This window comes from Pteronotus mesoamericanus, unplaced genomic scaffold (assembly GCF_021234165.1).
Source record: "Pteronotus mesoamericanus isolate MK-2021 breed Mesoamerican mustached bat unplaced genomic scaffold, CSHL_Meso_final scaffold_167, whole genome shotgun sequence".
Lineage (NCBI taxonomy): Eukaryota > Metazoa > Chordata > Mammalia > Chiroptera > Mormoopidae > Pteronotus > Pteronotus mesoamericanus.
In genome coordinates, this window is record NW_026555308.1 from 16282195 (window position 1) to 16304095 (window position 21901).

General features: G+C 45.0%; 1 protein-coding gene across 2 annotated transcripts in view; it reads left to right on the forward strand.

The window, feature by feature from the left end:
- The window catches only part of CALN1 (calneuron 1), a 434233-nt gene that overhangs the window by 98446 nt on the left and 313886 nt on the right, over positions 1–21901 (forward strand). For both annotated transcript variants that reach the window (XM_054589689.1, XM_054589690.1), the window contains exon 2: positions 4361–4485. In XM_054589689.1, the coding sequence (XP_054445664.1) occupies positions 4368–4485 (118 nt within the window). In that variant the 5' untranslated portion in view covers positions 4361–4367. The remainder of the gene's footprint in view (positions 1–4360; positions 4486–21901) is intronic.

Below are 21901 nucleotides of genomic sequence, written 5' to 3' on the forward strand. Positions count from 1 at the left end.
GCAGAGTCCAATATTCCAGCTTCACAGCCAGGCAGAGAGAATGAATTTTCCCTTCCTCTGCCTCCAACAGATTGGCTGAGGCTCACCCCCATTAGGGAGGGCAATCTGCTTCACTCAGTCTACGGATTCAAATGTTAATTCATCCAGGAACTCCTTCACAGACATACCCAGAATAATGTTTAACCAAATATCCAGGCACCCCATGGCCCAGTCAAGTTGACATGTACAATGAACCGTCACAGAAGGGCGCCATCTCATGTCAATGCGAATGGGGGCTGTTTGGTTCATGACTCTGCCAAGAAGTGTACCAGTTCCTTGACCCTAGAAACAGAACCACTCCTTTTATTTTTAACCTCCTGACAACTTGTCCATTATGCGAGCATAGAATCAGGCTCTCTGGTGCCAAGGGAACAGACTCTTCTTCAGCTCCTGTGCTTTCCATTGAAATTGCCCCTTCCTCTCTGTATGGCCAGCTGCTTGCTGACACAGTTCACCTCTCACCGAGATCCCTGGTGCAGCTCAGCCACTCATACCCCTGAACCCTCAGACCCGGAATGCAATACGCCAGCCAGCTGCCCTCTGAAGCTCACCCTCTGCCATGTCCTCACAGACCCTCCTTCATACCCCAGAATGTTTCATCTTCAGTCTAATAGATCTGTGACCTCCTCTTTTCCCTGTATCTTGCTTCATATAATCCTTAGCAAATAACTACTGATATTTATTGAGAATGTGCCTGGTGCTAAGTCCAATGGTTTCCATACTTTATTTTATATTTACAAAAATACTGTTCAGTATTTATCACAGTCCCCATTGACAGAGGAGGAAGCCTACAGGAGAGAAATAACTTACATGGCTATTACGGGCCGAGCTAGGATTTAAAGCTAACACTGTTTTTGCCCCCAAAGTCCTGATTCTTAACCATGAAATCGTATTGCCTTATATAAGATACAGAAAAATTGTTTACATGATATGCAGTCTCTTAAATAATACATATTTCTCAATGAGTAAAATTGCCATTGAAAATATTTATATATTTTCTGTCCATTGCCCTCCATCTAAGGATCCATCTTTAAGTTTTAGTTCAAGACCATGTTTCTCTTTGCCGATGAACTTACATGTTTTCCTGCCTTCGCCAAATCTTGCTTGGGTTTCCCCAGGTGGCTTGGAGTGAAATTTAGTCCTTAATTGCAGCAGCTGTTTTTAGCTTTCTTGGGATGATGTTCTTCCCTTTTTTGAACATGGCTTTATTTATCTGTATGGATGGTTCAATTGCACATGTTTTCTTTCCTACTAGACATTGAACATTTTGGGTGCAGAGACTGAAGGAACTGAATATGCACCTAATTTTGTAAGCTGCTTTTTCCAGAAGCAAATTATGTTGATATATCAAATGGGATTCAGTTATGACCAGTTTTTTCCTGCAGCGTACTCAGTGTTTATTATGTTGCTGTATGGGGGTATGGCTTAGCTATGTTCATTTGAGTATAACCTTGTTACTAAGCTGTAAAAATTTCTGTGGCAGATCCAAAGCCTCAGACAACCAGGTAAAAGGTGGTAATGGGAAGCTATTTACAAGATGCTTAGAAACTAGCGGATGAGTGGTGAAATGGGAAGGAATATTTTCAGTGCTTGCACTGATCTGAGCACACTCCTCCAGGTAGGGAAATTAGAGAAGATTAGTTGGGGGTCTTCCCATGTTTACGAAACACTTCAGTGAAGGTGAGAGTAACAGCTGGTGAGGCAGCCTGGGTCCTGGGGCCAGTGCTGAGAGAGAACTGAAAGCACACGGGAGCATCATCCAGCATTGACTTCTCATTCCCTGGACCATGGGAGTCTAGTCCTTGCTGAGACAATCACGGCACCTGGTCTCCCAAATCAGGATTGTCCTCAGGGAAAGGGAGGGTGATCCCAACTCATATGTCTGATACTCACTTTTGTTTTCATTTATTTAGTTTTTAAAATTTTCTTTTATTGATTCTAGAGAGAGGGGAAGGGAGGGAGAAAAAGAGGGAGAGAAACATTGATGTGAGAGAGAAACATCCATCGGTTGCCTCCTGCATGTGCCCCAGCTGGGGACGGAACCAGCAACCCAGGCGTGTGCCCTGACCAGGAATCGAACCAGAAACCCTTCAGCTTGCAGGATGACACCCAACCAACTGAGATACACCGATCAGGGCTGATACTCACTATTAAACCTGTATAGTCTGAAATTTAACTTGAAGGAAAGAGGATATGGCAATAGAAGTGTTCTTCCAGAAAAAGATTCTTGTTTTCTATATTTATGTGTAAGGATAGATTTGGCTTGGGAGGGGGAAGTCTGACTTATAATTAGCTGAAGATGTACGTTTTGTAATTGGCAAATGTGTGTGCACTTTGTGACTAGCATCCTGCCATTTTTGATGGGTCTGTGGATGCATGTTTTGTGAGCCGTGGACGGTTAGGGTGATTTGGGGGCTGATGGCTGGCTCTGGCTTCAGCCATGTGTCTGTTTTACTTTTCGGGGCCCAGAACATTTGTGAGAGTTGTCCCAGTTGTTATAATGAATGAAAAGTACCTTTGATAGAAATAGAGAAATCAGGAAGTGTGGCCTATTTTTTTAGGAAGATAATTAATTCGTTTTTAGACATCTTGAGTTTAAAATGAGAGTTTGACATCCGGATGGAAATGCCTTGGCTCAGCTGCGGCTGCTTACTCGAAACAGCCACTTAGGAGGCTTGTGTTCTAGAAAGGATTTTTTCACTCACCAGTTTGGTGCTCTTGGTCCAGCACTGTAACTTTTAGGAGCCTCATTGGTTGATCCTAAGTCAGCGGCTCTCAGCCCCAACAAGGACGTGGCTGACGTGTGCTCCAGACTGGGGAGGGTAGGGGAGTGTCCAGCTGTGCCTGCCACTCAGTGGTGTCCCAGGGAAAAGAAGGCAGGAGCCTCCTATGCCCAGGTGCACGCCAGCTCCAGGGTCCTGTGAGCACTGACCACTTCCACCACGTGGATTATTTTCACGGTGTGGCTGAGGGTCAGCAAGGTTTGGGTGTTTTGAACAGTCATTCTCCGAGACTGACCTTCTCTTGGCTGTCTTCCTGTAATATACCCCTTGTTACTCAGCAGTCCACTTTAGCTTGTCCTGCAGACACAAACTTAATGCTGGACGGGCCTCTGCAAGTGGCTTGCATGGAAAATGATAGGTGTGTGGGGAGAGCGCACAGGGGCCATTTCTCCCTGACAGCCTCCCTGGCAGGGAGGCCCTCCTCCTCTGCCTGGATGCCCCAGTCGCAGGGAACTCCTTCCAGGGCTGCTCAGTTCACCTTCTGGGAGCTCTGCGAAGAAGAGGTTCTTTACCCACACCTTGAAATCGACTCTCTGTACATCCTACTTATTCCCTAATTCCGCTCAGAGGCTTACCAAGCCTCTCAGCCCCCTTTGCAGATGGGGAAACGGAACCTGACATGCTCACTGTAACCGAGAGCCGTGCTCTTTCCGCTGCCGAGGGCCCTTCTTTTGCTGTTCCCCTTTCTTCTCTATACCTGCTCTTTCATTCTCCTTACCACATCCTTTTCCCTTAACCTGGAGCCTCTGGCCTGCCTTGCTCTGCTGGAAACTTCTGAGGCCCAGTGCCAGCCCTCTGGGCAGAGGAGGGTGTGCTAGTCTGGGTGAGGGGACACTTTAATTTCCTGAAAGGATGCTGGGAGCTGCTTAGCTCTGGAACACCTGGAGGTGTCATTCACCTTTATAGGAGGGTGCGTGTGAGAGGGGTCTCAAGGGTGTGCTCATAAGCCACTGGTACAACCTGGACCGGTGTGGGGGCTGCTTCTCCGAGGTGCAAACTGTTCTGCGTATTTATCAATGCTTAGCACCTGGCTTTTCCTTCCTGCTTTGAATGCTGTGTGAGTAGAACACCTGATTTTTGCCTGGGAAAAGTGAAACATGTGGATCTTTGCAGGGTCACAGCCAAGATGTCCAGTCCCTGGGCAGCCCAACGTTTCTGGGCTGTGCAGTCCTTTCTTATAAGAACTGGGAAAGAGTCTATCAGGCTGAGGAGAGGAGCAGAGAGTAGTCATATGTACAGGGAGAGGCAGCTTGATGATGACATGGTGTCCCACAGCCTGCAAGGGCAACAGGTTCAAATTCATAAGTAAATGGGAAAAATGAGTTAAGACACAAAACGAAGGAAGGGAATAGAACTGTAGATCCTTTGGGAATTGTGCAGGCTATGGGTACCGCGGAATTTTCTTACTTTTCCTCCAGAAATGTTACTGTTTAAAAGAGAACACTGGCCATCTGAAAACCAGGGTGGTCCTTTAAGGAAGGGAAGGAGGAATGAATGACAATGTCTTTTTCTCCTTGCCTCCCTTCTCTTGTGAACAGGGAGAAGATGCCTTTCCACCATGTGACCGCTGGCCTGTTGTACAAGGGGAATTACCTCAACCGCTCTCTCTCTGCCGGCAGCGACAGCGAGCAGCTTGCTAATATCTCTGTGGAGGAGCTCGATGGTAAGGCGCCCGCCCTGTCTGGGAGCTTAGCCACCCAAGAGAGCCAGGTGTGGCTCTTGCACATCTAAGGTGAAAGCGCCAGGCTCTGGCCACCAGCTGTGGCCAAGTCTAACTGTGGGGTGACGGGAAAGAGTTCAGAGATAAATTCTGCCTGAATGACTTCTTTGTGTGGGGTAGACCTTGTAGCCTGAAAAACCTGGGCGGCTGTTTCTGTTTCCTTGGATACTGACTGGGAGGACAGCCTTCAACACCCCAGGTGTATCTTCCAGTTTATGGAAGCTTTGTCACCAATGGTGTTGTCGTGTTTCCATATTGTCATTTACGATGGGGCTCAGCTGTGTGGGAGGGTTAAGCCCTACTAATGACTGTCTCTTGACTTGTGGCCATGGCGCTTTGAATCCTGCCCAGACCAGAACCATCTGGAAGGTGTGCTGAGGTAGGAATGGACAGCAATTATTTTTATTGCCTCTATTCCCTCATAACACAGTGCAGCCTTGCGTGTTCAGGGCAGGGTTAGGGATGGGAAAAACCTGAGGACACAATGACTAAATTTGTCCTGGGACAGCTGTTCATTGTATCCCCGCTGGTAAACCAAAATTAAAACAAGGAAGGAGGAATCTTTTTCTAGAATAGAGAGTTAGGTAGATTCAGCCAGATGTTTGCCTAGGTGCCACATCTGCTGAAGCCAGAATCAGTTTTCCCTCGTGTTTTGGAATGCTGTGCTCCTTACAACACATTTTAAAACACGAAGTCTAAATTTACTTTCTAAAAGAGAGAAGTCCAAATTAACCCCAGATGGTTCACATCTTTGCTTGTGAGTGTAATGATCCGAACCAGTATGCTTTCTATGTGCACATCTCTCACAAGGGCAAGGGGGGAAGGTTCGGTCGTGGGCCAGGGAAGCCAAACCTGCTTGACGATCGGCAGGAGCTGAGGGGAGCAGAGGACAGGGCCATCCGATAGCTTTCCCTGCCCTTGTTTATTTTGTGGGCATGCTTATCTAAAGGCTTGCTTATTTACAAGAGCAAGTGGCAGAGGCTTGTGGGCTGGGGCCAGAGGAGAGGCTGGGATGTTGGGGCAGTGGGAATGATGTGGGCAAGGCCAGGCTCCTTAGGGCCAGCTGCTGCTCCCTGTGGTCTGGACAGACTGGTGGCCAGAGAGGACAGCCCCACCCTCAGATATCCTGGCCTTCAGCAGGCCGAAGAACTGTCAGATGCAGGACACAGATGCTGGCAAGAGAACCCTAACTGCCTCTGAAGTAACCCGTCCTGGTCACCACAGAGAAGGCTAAGGCTGAGGCTGGGCTGGCTGTGGTTGACAGGTGCGGTGAGGCTCACACTCCCCCACACCTGGAGGAGTCTCCCCAGTGGACAATAGGGCAGGTGGTGCACTGGTTCGGTGGGTTTGCACCTGTGTTATGTAGGTCCCCTGGGGTTATCAGTTAGCACGAGTCCCCTGTGTAGGGCCCTGCTGAGCAGAGGCCTTGAGAGTGGTCAACTCTTGAAGAGGCTGAGATCACTAACCAAAGGAAATTTGAAAATCATCTATGGCTTTCCTATATCCTGCTTTCCATTTCCCTTTCTCTTCCCTTCTCCCTCCCAACTTTGCCATGAATAATAATCGAGAGATGATTTCTCCGCTTCTCAGAGCAACGGCTTTTTTTTTTTCCTTTCTTTCTTTCTTTTTTATTTTAAATCTGGGCCGCCTCTGGGGCGCATGGCTTTTCAAGAGGATGGCTGGCTAGATTTCAGCCCTTCTCCCCACTTTGGGCAGCTGGCTGAAACACCGTTCCATGTTCTTGGGCAAACATCAGAGTTCACCAGCTCTTTCACCGAGGTCCAGGCAGCTGAGCAGGGCTGAAAGGTGCCTTCTTAGCAGGCGAGATGAGCAGGGAGTGACTCGAACAGCCCTCAGGCCCAGCTGGGCAGGCTCAGCAGTGAAGCCCTGGGAGGGGGGTCCTTGGTGGCATGAAGTGGGACTTTATGACCCGAGAGTGGCTGGTGAAGGTGCTGTGTTTGTCCTTTAGGAGGGTAATCCTGGCTCTCGGCCTGGAGAGGGGCCATTTATTTCCTGACAGAAGACTTCTACTTTATTTTTTGCCAAAGTCACTCCTGAGTTATGACTGCTCCTGCTTTCTTACCAGCTCCGTGGGGCTCGGGCAGGGCTGTGCAGATGAGTGCTGAGTTTCGAGCAGGCCATCAGGGCCTGAAAACCAGCTGGTGTGGGTCAGTTTGGAGGACTGCACACTGGTGCTTCGGGAAGCCAAGGTTTCCAAGGCTTTGCCTGTTTGCTGTTCTCTTGGGGCTGCCTCATGTCAAACTGAGTTCTATAGTCCTGCCATTTGAGGCCACTCATTTAGCCTCAGGGATCTCATGGTGTTGCGCAGGGAGCCGATGTGGTGGACACCAGTGAAGCATCCTTTGTAGCCCATCAACCTCCGGCACAGACATTAGTTGGGTGCCGTCCTCACTCCCTGCTCCCTGCTCCTCACCCCACACAGCACTGAGCCTCCTGCTTCAGTGTAAGGGGCCCAGCCCATGGGTGGGTCCCTCTGAGAACAGGCTTGACTAGAGCCTCTCTCCACGCAGCCCATCTCCAGCTGCCATTTACTCGCCATTTACTCGGGGAAGTTTTAGTTTCTTTCTTTATACAAAACTCAGGGAGAAGTAATGCAAAGCTGCCTTAAGTTGGCCAGGTCGGAGTTGGAAATTGCCCAATAAACAAACTCAGCCAGGATCAATCGGCTGAGACCATCATTCATTCATTCATTTCTTCATTCCTGCTGATTCATTCATTACAGGAATATTTACCCAAGTGCTTTCTGGGCAGAGGAGGAAATCAGTAAGTACATTTGTTGCCTGTCCCCAAAGAGTTTGCAGTCTGTCCATGTAAACACGAGATTAATTAGTAGTATCGTGCACTTTTACAGGGTGTCATGTGAAATTTTATAAGACACACGAATTACAATTTTTAAAGAACAGTTTCTGAAATGCTATTTATTGCAAAATTTTGTGATGCCATCTTAATTTTAAACTAAATTCACTGCTATATGAAGTTCATTCATTTTCATTGATATATGGCATTCCATTGTATATAATGTAACTCAATTTCTATGCCCATTCTCTTCAGGATGGATGTCTGGGTTTCCAGTTGGGGGCTGTGGGGATGTAGCCCCGCTGCCCCCTTCCTGGTGCAGCGGCGATGTCAGGGGCTGCTCTCCTCACGGCTTCCTTGCAGCGGTTGTGGAAAGGTCAGGGTGTCGATACTTTTCATTATTTTGCCAGTTACAGTGTTAGCCCCTGGGTTGCTTTCTCAGGTCTTCCTTTGAGCTTAGGTTTGTTTGCTTTCACATCTTTGATGGTTATTATTTCTGTTTCCTCTTCAGGAATGCCTCTCATGTTAGTGCTGGATTTTTGTTCGTTTTTCGCATTACATGTCTCTTCTCTCATCATTTTTTTCTCTTTTGCACTTCTGCGTTCAGCACTCCTTCTCGTGTGTGTCGTCCACATCATTGATTTAGCTGTCTGCCATCATTTAAAAATTGTTAAAATTATTCATGATAAAATTTTAAGTAATTTATATAATATATATGTATATATTATACAGGGTCCAGCAGAAGTAATGCCTGCTTGAGTGTGGTTGGTAGGGTAATAATATGGGTGTAACAGTTTATAGTTTTAATTTGAAAATTTCACCTAAAATGTCATATGGTATGTTTGAGTGTGATGTTGTTATTGTACAGAATGACATGCTTATGATTTTGTAATAAAAGGGTTTGTAAAAAAAAAGGGGCGTTATTTGTGCCACACCCTGTATATACATAAATTTTATATATGCATATATAATACACATATATAAAGCCTTTTAATTCAAGTGTCCCAACTAATTCTGCCTTTATTTTGCATCAGAAAATGTTTCTATATTGTCTTTTTTGGTTTTTTTCTATTCTGCTTTTCGATTCAACCATTATAGGTGTTTTTAGGACCAGTCTCTGTGAACAAACCATGTTTGTAGAATCTTTAACCGTTTTTTGTTCAGTCTTCACTTTATCCCAGATTTGGGATAATTTTATCCTTTTTAGCTCAGCTTGGAGTGCCCAGTTTCTAGAAAACATTTACTGTCTAGTCCATGGCTGCTGGGCAGAAGTGGGGTCCGGTTGCCCCTCCTGTTGAGTTGGCTCCTGGTGCCACACAATTATATCACTCCTTTGTTCCTCCCCCTCCTGCTCTCCTTCCTGTTCCCAAACTAGTATCCAGTGTTCAGGGATCCCAGGTACATTCTGGTTCTCATCTCCTCTGCAGATAATCCAGAATGGGCCACACCAGCCCATGGCCCTAGTTATCTGAGTTGTGTTTCCTGAAGGAGCTTATAAAAGAGGTGCTGCCAAAAAGGAAAAGGACTCACAGACATGGACAGCAGTGCGGTGATTGCTGGGGGCCAGGGTGAGTGGAGGTGGGAGACAGTATAAGGGGGATAAAAGACAATGGGAAAAATGCAATAAAAAAGAGAGAAAGAAAAGAGGTGCTATCAAAGTGGGTTTGGCTTGGGAACTAGATCACCATGGAAACAGCTGCTATGAAATAGGGAGTGACTACTTGCTTTGCTGGTCAGTGTGGCCTCTGGGTCCCTGGCAAGGGCAGGCAGTGGTGGTAAGTCAGAGTCTCTCTTCGCAACGTGCCACTGTGGTTCTTAGGGTGGGTGGAAGTTGTGTTTCTCCAGTATCATTAGTGTTGCAATTAGTAAACATTCTCCTTGGGCTCTGACATGTCTTTATATCTCAAAATTAGTATTCTTGGTGATGTGCTCATACATATATTTTGGGGGCTATTTCCATTTCAGTTTGGGAGTGCATGTATCGTTCTGCCACCCTTCCATCATGAAGTCCCATTTTAGTAGTTGGCTAACATCATTGGGGCTGTTCCAGAATCGCAGCTTCACACAGCCCACACTCCTCAATGACCCACGTTTGCCCGATCCAGTGGACACTCAGTGTCTTTCTGGACTTTCTGCAGCATAGGGCCGTGTTTGCCATGCCTTTGGTTTTGAAGTTTGTCACTAGCTGGCTCTCTTCCTACCTCGTTTCTACTTCTTTGTTACTTCCACCATTCCTTGTGCTCCCCATACCTCCTGCCCACTCCTTACACACTGCTGTCCTCCCCATGGACATCTCTGTGCTGATCCCTTCAAGATCTGTATCTTCAATTCCTGTCTCCCTCCTGAATTTTAGACTTCTGACCTATGGTCCTGTGTAGATGTCCCACAAGTTTCTCAAACTCTAAAGATGCAGAGCCTATGGATTTCATTTGTTCTCCCAACCTGCCCCTCCTGTGGAATTTTTCCCAGGGAAATTATATTACCCTATACTTGATCAACCATAGTGGTAATTTGGGAGTCTCCCTCGATTCCTCTTTTTCTCTTACTTCCCACACATAACCGGCAAAGTGCTGCAGATGAACTTATTTCATAAGTACTCCATCCTCCCTAATCACATTGCTGTTCTCTTTGGCCAGATCCCCGCTTCCTAGACAACTGCAGTCGCCGGGAGGGGAGCCCCTTGTACCTCGTCCATGATATCACCTGTATCAGTTCAGTTCCATTTCATCCGAGGGATGCTGCCCACTTATGTACTGGATTAAGTTACCCCTCTGCTTACAGCTTTTTTCTTCATGTCCTACAAATACTCCTATATAAATATGTACACATGTAATATTTCTTTAACTTCTAAAAACATTTTCAAATCCATAGAGGTTCGGAAAGTATAGTGAATACCTTTCATTTTGATTGTTAATATTGCAGTGTTTACTTTGTAAACTTTGTTACTAGTTACTAATTTGCTTTTTTCAAACATGAGGTTCACTGTCCTATTTGTTTTTCTGAATGGAAGTCCCTTGGCCAAGACAGACCTGGATGTCAATTGTACTTTTTAAAAAAAGATTTATTTATTTATTTATTTATTTCTAGACAGAGGTGAAGGAAAGGAGACAGAGGGAGGGAAACATCAATGTGCAGTTGCCTCTCGTGTGCCCCTTACTGAGGACCTGGCCCGCAACCCAGGCATGTGCCCTGACTGGGAATCCAACCAGCGATCCTTTGGTTTGTAGGCCAGTGCTCAGTCCACCGAGCCACACCAGCCAGGGCTCAATTGTACTTTGGTGGGGGGAGAGTGGGTTGGGGGGAGCATTTGTTTTCTTTCTCTCTCCCTTTCTCTCAACATACACATACACACATAATTTTTTCAGTTTTAGAATTTTAAAATTTGGTTCTTCTTTTTTTTAATAGTTTCCATTTCTCTAATGAGATACCCTATCTGTTTACTCATTAAAATAGTGTTTTAAAAATTCTTTGGACATATTTTCCTATAATTATAATAGCTCTTAAAAGTCTTCATGTATTGAATACAACATCTAGGTTCTAGACCATCTTGGGGTTGGTTTCTATTGTCTTCTTTTAGATTATAATAAAAAAAAATTCTTTTTTGTCTCTTTGCAGGCCTGCTAACATTTGACTGCACACCAAACATTGTAAATACTATGTTATAGAGACTCCGTGTTCTGTTTTTTTCCTCTGGAGACGGCTGATTTTTGCTTTACTAGCTTAGTTACTAGCTGACAACCATAACTGTGTGTGGGTTTGGTTTTATGCTTTGTTAAGGTAGATCCGTGGAAACCCCAAAGTGGCTCCCAAGCTCCTTGAACTTCAGCCTCCGAACTCTGCCTTCCTTGTGGATCTGGTCAGGGTTTGGTTAGGGTGGGTCTAAAGTAGGCCTGTATAGTGCGGTTCTTACTCTTACCACGTCATCTTTCTAGTGTGTCAGCTAGATGCCCAGGGGTGTTCATGAGGTTTTTCAGATGTCTCCTAGTGCTGCTTAAATTCTAGTATCTGTCTTCTCTTCTCAAACTCATAGCACCTGCTTCCTGGTAGTCTGGTTTATCCTCAGCTTGTGTAGCCCAGCCTTCAGCCAAGTATGCACAGGGAACTCATACACAGGCTTCTGGGGACCTCTCTTCATAGTTTTTTTCTTTCTTCGTCTTACTCTACATTCTAGGCCTGTTCAGCCACCCCAAAGTCTGAATTGTCATTGGCAGCTGTCCCTGGGCAGGGAGCCAGGGTGAACACGGGCTTGCCACGTGCATTTCCCGTCTCCCCGCAATCACAGTCTTGTACTGCCTGTCGTGTGGTACCTGAAAACAGAGGCTTTATATATTTTGTTCATTATAAAGAGTTCTTTGGTTGTACAGCTTCTGTTGGGAATGATTTGTCTACCTGGGAAACACATATTCATCTTTTAAGTTTCAACATTGTCATCATCATCATCTTCAACATTGTTATCACAGCTGAGTACTTACTATGTACCTGGAGCTGCTCAAAGTACATTATGTGAATTAACTCATTTAATCCTTTCAATAATCTTATGATACAGGTACTATTATTAACCTTCTTTTTGCAATGGAAAATGGAGACTTTAAATCACCTAGTAGTGTCACTGGCACGTGTTGGACCTGGGAGGCAAACTGCCACCTGTCTTCAGAGCTCATGCCTTTTAACTTTTATGCTCTGAAACCTCCCTCCTGCTAGATAAGACCCTTTGTGCCTTCCTCGCACCCTCTGTCTCTATCATACATATCACTGCCACCACTGTGACACATGGGTGAGAACTTGGCTGATTAGTCAAACTTCCTGTGGGTGGAGAGATATTTTTAAAGCTCTGTGTGAGCCCAGTGTGCTCCTCCCTGAGAGCAGGGGTGCCCTGCAGCCTGGGGGGCTGGTGATGGGCATGAGTTTATGCTGGAAGGGCTCCTGCGCCAGACGTTCGGAATGGTTGTTCCCCACCCCACCCATCTGGTCCATCATATATTTTCTTGTAAGGAAGACTCGCCCCATCTCCTTTTTTCTCCCCTATACTTTTTCTGGTTGATGAAATAAAAACCAGAGGCATACCCTACTTGCCTTTTATGAGACACTTCCTTCTGCAGCCTCTTCAAGAGGGGTTTTAAGGAGGCAGAAACATTACTGTCACAAGGAGAGAAGCTCATGATTCTTGTATGAGAAAGCTGATGGCTCAAAGTTCACTCCTGCGGAGGAGGCAATAAAACCTACACAATGAACCGCATTATCCAACAAGGGTAGGAATTCCAGATACGCAGCTCTGCTCCCAAGCTGGGAATTAGCCTTACAACCTGGGTCTTCTACCTATGTGCGTACTTTCCTCCTGGGGGCCTGGCCTGCCTTTGAGCCTTGAGAGAGACTCATTGTGTGGAGAGTTGTGAAACTTGGGCAGCAGAGCATGGAGGGACTTCTCTGACGGTAGCTGCTTCCCCAGGCCAACTCCTTAAAGGGACGTTTGTCTAAGTCTTCTCATAATTTTCTGCATCTTGTTCAGAAAATATATTTTGATAGCTGTGGCCAAGAAGGAACCCCAAGCGCCGTCCCTGCCACTTTCACTTTATTCATTTGTAATCTATATGCTACCTGTTCCCAAAAGTGATCGAGACATTGTGTGATAAAAGAAGAAACATGAATTGCAAAGGCTGTCAGAAATAAAAAATAAAAATCCATATAGAGAGGAAGGAAAAGTATGACAGTCTCTAAAACATACACTTGGATAACGTGGATAAGCGTTACATTTGGCTCCAAGCTTTCAGATGTCTGGGACAAGATGGTAGCCTGAGTTTCATTATTCCAATGAAAGCCTTAATGTGTCCCATTAAAAGGATAGTTTTCTCACTTATGTTTTAAATTGATGTGCTTGGCCCATAATAAAAATACCCCATACACAAGCTTTTTTTTTTTTTTTTTTTACTTAAATCTGCTAGTATTAGTGGCTTCTGATAGTGGTGATTGTCCGTGAAGGATGAGGTGCTAATCTTAGACTCTCCAGCTGCAGAGAGGCCAGGGCAGAGAGTGGTCTAAAAAGCCTTCCCATCAGATGATTCCGAGGTGCCGGAGAATGTGTTTCTCCAGTTCCCACTCCTAAGAGCCCTGACTGAGGAAGTAGGAAGAAGTGATGTCTTGTAGGAAAGTTTAAGAACCTGCGTCATAAAGCATGACCTTGACTTGAGATATTTGAGGAACAGGATTTACCAAAATTCATTTCTATCTTAAACTAACTTTGAAACTGTTCCTATTAGGATGCAGCAGAAGTGCATCCTAATAGATCCAAAGTAATTAAACCCCACAGTGCTCAGGTAATTCAGTAAGTTAATCTGTTGAGTAGAATTGTTCAGCATTATCCATCTGGTTGCTGAAGAGAGTTTGCCAAAACTCATTATTTTGATGTTGGCTTTATTGATACTGGGCTGTCTCTCTTGGTGGTAATTGGCCAATAGCAGGTTCAACTGTTCCCTTGGACTGCTCAGCAGTATGTTCTAACCGGACTGTTCATTGGCCTTTCCTGTTCACGGTGGTATCCAAGGCACCTCATCTAATCACTGCTTCAAATAATTAAAAAGCAGGTGATGAGCTAGGACACAGCCACTTAAAATACAAATTTTCTCTATCAAGGTGGTCATTTCTACTTTCTCTAATTCCCGAGCTGGAAGATCACTGAATTTACATTGAGACTTGTGTTGCTACATTGCTGTGTAACAAATTACTCCAAAACTTCTTGGTTTAAAATTAAAAAAAACAATGATCTCACAGTTCTGTGGATCAGGAATTCAGGAGTGGCGTAGATGGCTGGTCTTGCCCAAATTCTTTCAAAAGGTTGCAGTTAAGACATTTGTGCGATCATCTGAAGACTTGACTGGGGCTGCGAAATTCAATTTCAGGTTCACTCATGTGGACCTTGACTGGAGGCCTCAGTTCCTCCCATGAGGACCTCTCCATAGGACTGGATTTGGCTTTTCCTAGAATGAATAATCATTTTATGACCTTGTCTCAGATGTCACAGGTTGTCACTTCTGCCACATGTATTTGTTAAAAGTGAGTCACTAAACACAGCCCACGCTCAAGGTAAGTGGAATTAGGCTCCGTCTTTTGAAGGGAGGAGTATCAAATTTACTCCTCCAAGGGAGGAGATCTATTTTAAAAGCATCAAAGACCATACAAATTGGCTTAGAGATGGCTCCTAGCTATTGAATTGAAAGCTAACGAAATGTTTAGAAAGTTATAAAATCATACTTAGAAGTTTCCTTATGCAGTGAAGAAGAGAGGGCCAATGGTCATTGCTATAAAAACAGGAATTAAAGCCTATGTGATCTTTTTTCCCCTATTTATTTTTAATTAATTTATTGGGGTAACACTGGTTAATAACATCATGTAGATTTCAGGCATACAACTTTATAACATGACATCTGCATACTCTATTGTCACCATCCAAAGCCTAGTCTCCTTCCATCGCCGTACATTTGATCTCTTCCCCTCTTTGACCCCTGCTCAGAGCCTGCCTGATCTTCATGGAGTAGGGTCTCTGGGGTCCCTCAGACCAAGGTTCCTTCCCAGTTGTACTATTGAGCAGCTGCAACAGAGAGATGGTTAGCTCTTCCCCAATATAATTTTTTAGTAGCAGAAATTTTAGCTGGACAAATGGATGCTAGAATAAAGGCTACCTTTCCCAGTCTCCTTAAGAGCAAGGTGTGGCCACATTAGTAAATTCTGGCCAGTGAGAGGTAAGCAGAAGTGACCTTGGGTAACTTTGGTGCACTTTGTTGCACCTTTTTCTTATCTTTCTTTTATTACTAGATGGGAATGCAAGCATCTGACACCAAGGGAATGTCACCCCTGGGTGACAGAATGGTGAGTTGGGAGGAGCTCAGGTGCCTGAAGATAATGGAACAGAGAGAAACTAACTTCTCTTTTGTTTCTTTGTCATATGGACCTAAACCTACCGAATGGGCAACTATGTGTCCACAGATAAGAAATCCAGCCTCTAAACCTATTTTCCAATATTTAAATTAGTATCTTACATATAATGTTACTTTTAGGAATCTCCCACTTACTGTTTTTGAAGAGGAAGTATCATAGAAGATTAAGAATGATGGATCTATCATTTCAAACCATTAGAGATTTGTTTTTTTCCCTAATATACAGACTGTATTTCAGATTCACCGGCGAAAGGAAGAGGTTCAGCAGGGCGAGGGGTGGAGCCCTCAGGGCCAGCCGGATGGCACAGACCCTGGGGGCCTCAGGAGGCCACTGACTTTCTGTGAGCCTGTCCCATCCTTGTGGTCGGGGCCTGTGCACATCAGGTCCATCCCTGGGAGCAAACACTGTGGAGGTGCAGGCACAGAGTGGCTGCTCAGCAATACTTGTTGAAGAAATGAGCACCAGGTTTTCCGATAAGAGAAGTTTGTTGCGAAGTGAGCTAATTGTTCCTAATTATTCATTCCCTAACAAGAATGGAATCGGGATGATACGTACAGCAATGAAGTGTGGTTGATCATGAATGGCATTTAGAGCCAGCTTACTTATTTCAGTGCTCCATGAGATTTAGTTTTCTCACCTGTTCAATGTGGGTAATAGTATATACTTGACGGAGATAATATGAAAGAATATATGTAGAGTGAGTTACTATTGCATATTTGGCATATAGTAAGTGCCCAATAAATAGTAATGGTATGAGTAATAGTAATCGTTGTGGCTGTTGTTGTTATGATGGCATTAATGACAATGATAATAACTGTCATGACAAGACACACCCAGACAAAGTGTTGTTACTCCCACCTTGGGGCAAGTTGGCTTTTCAGAGAAAAAAGCAAATGTACTAGTCAGTATTATTCAATTATCCTGTTAGGACAGGCCCACTTCACAATGTGAGTACCCCGAATTGGAAAGTCCTATTAGAGTGAAAGTACCTGGACACCCCAAAGTGATTCTCTGTGTCTTGGCTTTAAGCTCATAAGAACACCTTTCCTAGGCTCCCTGCCTCATCAAAAACCCTGTCCTCATTGGTATCGAGGTCAGAGTCTAAACTGTCAAAGAAAGGAGAGGAAAAGGGACCCAATGACATTGACATCTAAACCTTCTGTTGTCCTGAGAACTAGAACAAGACCTTTAAGACCTGGGCTTTGATGTGAGAAACATCTGTAGATGGTTGGAAGTTTAGACCTTACAGGTCCTCATTGGGATGTTCCCAAGCATCAGGAGTGAACGTGGCCAAATATGTCCTTAAAAGAAAAAACCTGATGTATCCCATAATACTTATTCCATGGGTTGGAGGAAAGATGATGGTGGGACATGGGGGAGGGGCTGAAATCCCCGGTGGACGACCTGAACTCCCTCCCCTTCAGAAGGGACATTGTCAGCTCTTTGAACTCAACACATTGGGAGGAAGATTTCCATTCCTTCCTCTTTGAAGTGGGGCTTACTTTGGAATAATGATTGTTTCTGGAAATGGAAGAGCCCGACCATTGGTTTATTGGGGTGTAGCTTCTGTGAACATTAGCATCCCTGTCCGCTGTTGTTCCCTTTTCTAGCTTCTTACCACTCCCTCGGGGTTCCTGACCTTATTTGGTTCAAACACAAGGTCATTTTTGTTTTAATGTTTCTTCTAAACTCTAAACATCAAAGATATTAATTTCTTGTTACTCTAAGGCTTTTTTGTGTGATATGAGAAAGATATATTTCTTTTTTTTTTCATAAAGCTGCTAAAATAAGTGGCCCTATGACCTGAAAGAATAGTGGCCTAGGGAGTGTGCCACCATTTGCACGCTCAGGTGCAGGAATAGTTACGTTGGTGCCAGTTGTCTGCACGTTGCCGGTTATTGCTCTGCTGATATCCTGTGAAATGAGCCTCAGGACATGTAGCTCAGCCATCAGGGTTGCAGTCTATCATCTCTGCCTAGAAGCATGGGACAGAGGGCGAGTCCTAAAATTCTTGGTCTGGTGCGCCCGTGCAATTTGTAGGAGATTTAGAGAGTTTAGTCTCTCTGACATCTGGTGTCCAAGTAGGAAAGGTGGGGAAGGAGAATCGTGGGGACAGACCTGAGAACTGTGTTTTCTGTACCTCCATGGGGCCTCTCTTCAGACTGCCACGTGCAATTTCTCAGCCAGCACCTGCTGGGGCTGAAAGAACTTCTGAGACTTGCAGGTGAATGACTGATCATAATTTTATGCTAATTTCTTTAAGAACCCTTCAGAGGTGCTATCTATTTCTGGGAAAAATGCCTTGAGCTTCCTGCTGAATCCTCTTGCTAGATTTCGAGGACCCTGAATATGCAAATTAAGAAACATGTTGTTCCAAATTTTGAATCCCCAGAGACTGAGGTTAGTCAGCCTAGAGGGCAGGCTTCTGAAGAGCTTCGAAGTCGCTAAAGGCCAAGCCAAAGAATGCGCTAAGTCAGGGGCTTTCTTTGAGCCTGCGGTCTGTGCTTCTCCTGGAATTTCTGAATATTCTGTGGGTTTATGAGCAGTGCTTTTTTTCTGGGGTGAAGATATACAACTTTTGTCATATTCTTAAAGGGTTCAACAAAAGTAGTACCAATTACTAACCTACACCTTGTAAACTGGGCCTCTCTTATACTCATCATTACACGAAGGATTTGCTTTGTTTTGGTTGCTCTTGGAAGACTGGACAAGGTTCGTTGTTGCATGCTCCTGAGGTCCTGCTTGTCTTTACAGAGATTGCATTGGTTGTGGTGTGGAGAATGGATTCAAGGGGAGCGGATCCAGAGGCTTGGGCACCACCAGGAGCCCATTCTCATAGCCAAGGGAGACATGATGAGGGCCTAACCTGAGCAGGTGTCCTAAACCGGCAGAGAAATGGGCTTGGGAAGTTAAAAATGCAGGCACTTGGCTGTGTTTATGGTATCCGATTTAATGCCTGCATTCACTCTGGGAGGCATTGTTGTCCCCATTATGCAGGAGAGGGAAATTAGTGTGAAAGGGACAACGTTACTTGCCTAAGGTCACACAGCTAATAATTGATAGATGAGATTCAGGCTCAGCTTTCTCTGAATCCAAAGTTCATGCCCCTGGCTCACTGCCATGGTATACTGTCTCCCCCTGAGCAGGTCTTGATGTATGGCTGCGGGGCAGGTGAAGCGGAAGAGGAGTCAGGTGCACGGCTACTGAATTAGGCAATTAATTAGGTGTAGGTGGTGCCAGTCACTGAGACCAGGGACACAGGAGTCGGAACAGTGTAGGAAGGAGGTGGTGAGAAACTAAGCCATCCTGCTGGAGATGGCCTTTGGGCTCTTGAGCCCTTGGACATTGAATTCTGGGGCTCAAAGCATTTAGCCAGGAGGTACGATTTTGGAAGCTTCATTATACTGAAGTGCTGGATAAAAGGAAGAGGACAGAAGACCAAACCCTGTGGCCCACCAAGCATGCATTCCTTCACCTCAAATGGTCACTGGCGATGGAGCTTGAGTGGCACCATGTCCCCAGCTAACTGGGTTTTACATGCCACTTGTAGTCCCCCTAGTTACCATATTCTCAAAAGCCAAAATCCACTTTCAGAAGGAAGAACTCTGCATTTAAAAATAGGTCACCTCTCTGTGCCCAATTAATGTGTTTGGTTGATTGACAGGGCTCCTTTCTTTCTTGAGTCAGGAACTTGCCTAGACTCATAGGCTGTGTTAGATTTTCAAAGTTTACTCCAGCTCTTGGCCACGCAAATCTCTTTTGAAGGGTATCGTAGAAATACATTGTAGTTTACTCTGCTAAATAGACCTAAAAGAGACTGTGCTGCTTCAAAGGTTGCCTGCTTATAGTTAGGACTGTCCCAGGCAACCCCCAGGCCACGGCCGAAGAGTTGGACTTCGTGCCCGCAGCGGCGAATGCCAGGGATTCTGGAGTGAGACTGAACGTAACTCAAGTCCTGGATCTGCCATTGACCATCTCTGTGCCTTTGGGCAAGTTTTAAACACACATGTCTCGGTGTTTCCATCCATACAATGGGGCATATAGTACCCACCTCACAGGAAGAGCATGTAGCAGGATGGCTTGCCCAAGGCACAGTGCTCCGTAAGAGCTGAGTGTTAGTCCTACTGCTTGGCAGGCCAGGGGGAAAGAGTAAAAGTAGAGGGAAACCTTGAATTTCTTTTCCCTTTCTCCTACTTGACCAATTAAAAAGGAGTTGACTGAACCAAGCTGGAAAGTGTGAAACATCCATTTCATCTGAAAGTGAAAGAACAAAACTAAGTCTTATTTGTGAATCTGGAATTTGGTCATGTTTTCATCTTTTTCAGGGGTGTGTGTGTGTGTGTGTGTGTGTGTGTGTGTGTGTGGAAGGCAGAGGCGCTGAGAACCCTGATTCCAGCCTTGTCTACAAGCCTTCTCCATAGAACGTCTGGAGGTCCTCAGACCACGGGGGCCCTTCCACCCTGACATGCCATCATGGTTGTATGGACTTAGAGTTCAACAATGTTTTGCTGACATTATTGCGCTGGGCAAGCAGGGATATCAGGGAACAGGGATCCATATTTCCTGAATATTTATTTTGTGGCAGGTTCTTGTACTAGGCTGTTTTACTCTCCTCCTCCTCCTTCTTTCTTGTCACCCTACAGAGCCACTGTCCTCCCTTACCCCACAGTTGTTTTCACCTTTCCTTTCTTTGAACTTCTGAGACTGGCTGGTTCTGCTGCAGGAGAGAGGTCAAATGGGTTGGGAGTGCTGGGGAGGAGGGTGCTCCCCAGGTTTAAAGGGCTCCGGGTGTATTTCCTTATCCAGCTGTGATCAGGGCCAGGTTTGACCATGATTAAGGCAAGAATTATTCAAGATGGAATTATTCAAGATGTCTTTCTTGAAGTATTGAGGCAATGAAATGAAGCCTGCCATCTAATGTGACACTAATGGTGTCTTCATGAGTGGTTAAATCTTGAAAGTTACCCATATGTTTAGTATATCTCTCTTTAAAGGGTATTTATTTTAAGTGTGATAAGATGTCAAGGTAGGTGCTAATGGCTTCAGATTAACTTGCGGCACATATCACAGCTATGAGCTCAGAAAAGATGCTGTCCCCTCTGCAAACAAACAAACAAACAAACAAACAAACAAACAACTTGTAGAAGGGAATTGTTTTCCTCTGAGCCCCTGATGATAGTTTTTGATTATATTATGTTTTTTGTTCTAAAGCATTGTCCACTCATGTTTCTATGAAAACATTTGTCTTCATAGAGAAAGAGACCCAGTGTGTATATGCTCGAGATGGCTCTAGGTCACTTAGGAGGCTGATGAGTGGGGACAGCAGACAGTAGACCCAGGACAGGAGGCTCATACATCATGTTGTATATTCACGGCCTTAACAAATTACCAGGCGGAGACAAATCGAGTACGCTGTCTCAGTCATGCTTTTTGTATCCTCCCCAAATTTGATCTAGTTCTGAGCAAGTTCTAAGAAACAAAACACAGAAAAGAAGGGTATTTGTAGAGAAGACAGCGATAAAATTGTCCATTGCCAGGCTAAGGAAACCCAATAAAAAATATCTCATAGTGAGATTCTCCAGCACACTGGACAAGAAAGACGGCTGAGAAGGCTGAGAGACTTCCTGTGTTTCGGTTGGTCTGGTTTGCTGTCAGGCAGTGTGGCCCAGGAGGCGGAGCCGCAAAGACAGGCAGAAACTAAGCCTCAGTTTGTCTCTAAGTAAAATAGGGGTCGTTATCTGGAGTCACACCTTGCTTCACAGAAGAAAGTTGTGAGAAGTAAGCTCCCAGTTACATACAGCTAATACATGAGAAGTAACAATGGAAGTTGTTAACTGCATTTTAATAAATAGATAAAAAGTTGCATTCATTCTGCAAGCATTTTTTGCATCGCGCAATATCCAAGCACTAGGTTCAGATACTGAAAGTCAAAATGATCCATCAAGGGGAGGGGGGACTGGTTGAAAGACAGTGAAGGGATTAGCCAAAGAACATATATGAGTGACCCATGAACATGTACAATGGTGTGGGCATTGCCCGAGGGAACGGGGGACAGGGTTGGGTGGAGGGGAGCAAAGGGAGAAAAATTGGGACAACTGTAATAGAATAGACAATAAAATATTTTTTAAAAAATGATCAATTAGACATGATCCTGCCCTTACGGACCCAGCTAAGAGACTACTTTTGGGTAGAGTGCGGTGGACAAGATGTGGCTCTCAGAGGGGGGGACCTGTGGCCCTCATGCTGTGCAAGGCCTATTGTCTTTCTCTGAACTTTGTTTTCTTCACTTAAAAAAAAAAGAGAGACAGTAATGTTGATCTCAGAGGTATTCTTTTAATATCAAAGGCATAGTATTCATTCACTTATTCACTCATTCTGTAAATATTTATTGAGCACCTGTGATGTTTCAGATTCTGCTCTAAGCTCCAGGACTCAGCACTAAATGAGCAGAATTTCCTGCTCTCATGGAGCTTCTGCTCTTGTGGCAGGAGACAAAGTATAGTGTACGATGATGAAATAGAACGGAAGCAGAAGAAGCGAGTGTTGGATAGGGGGATGGCTATGGTATTAATACGGATGAGAGGTGATGGTGGCCAGGGACCAGGGCGGTGGC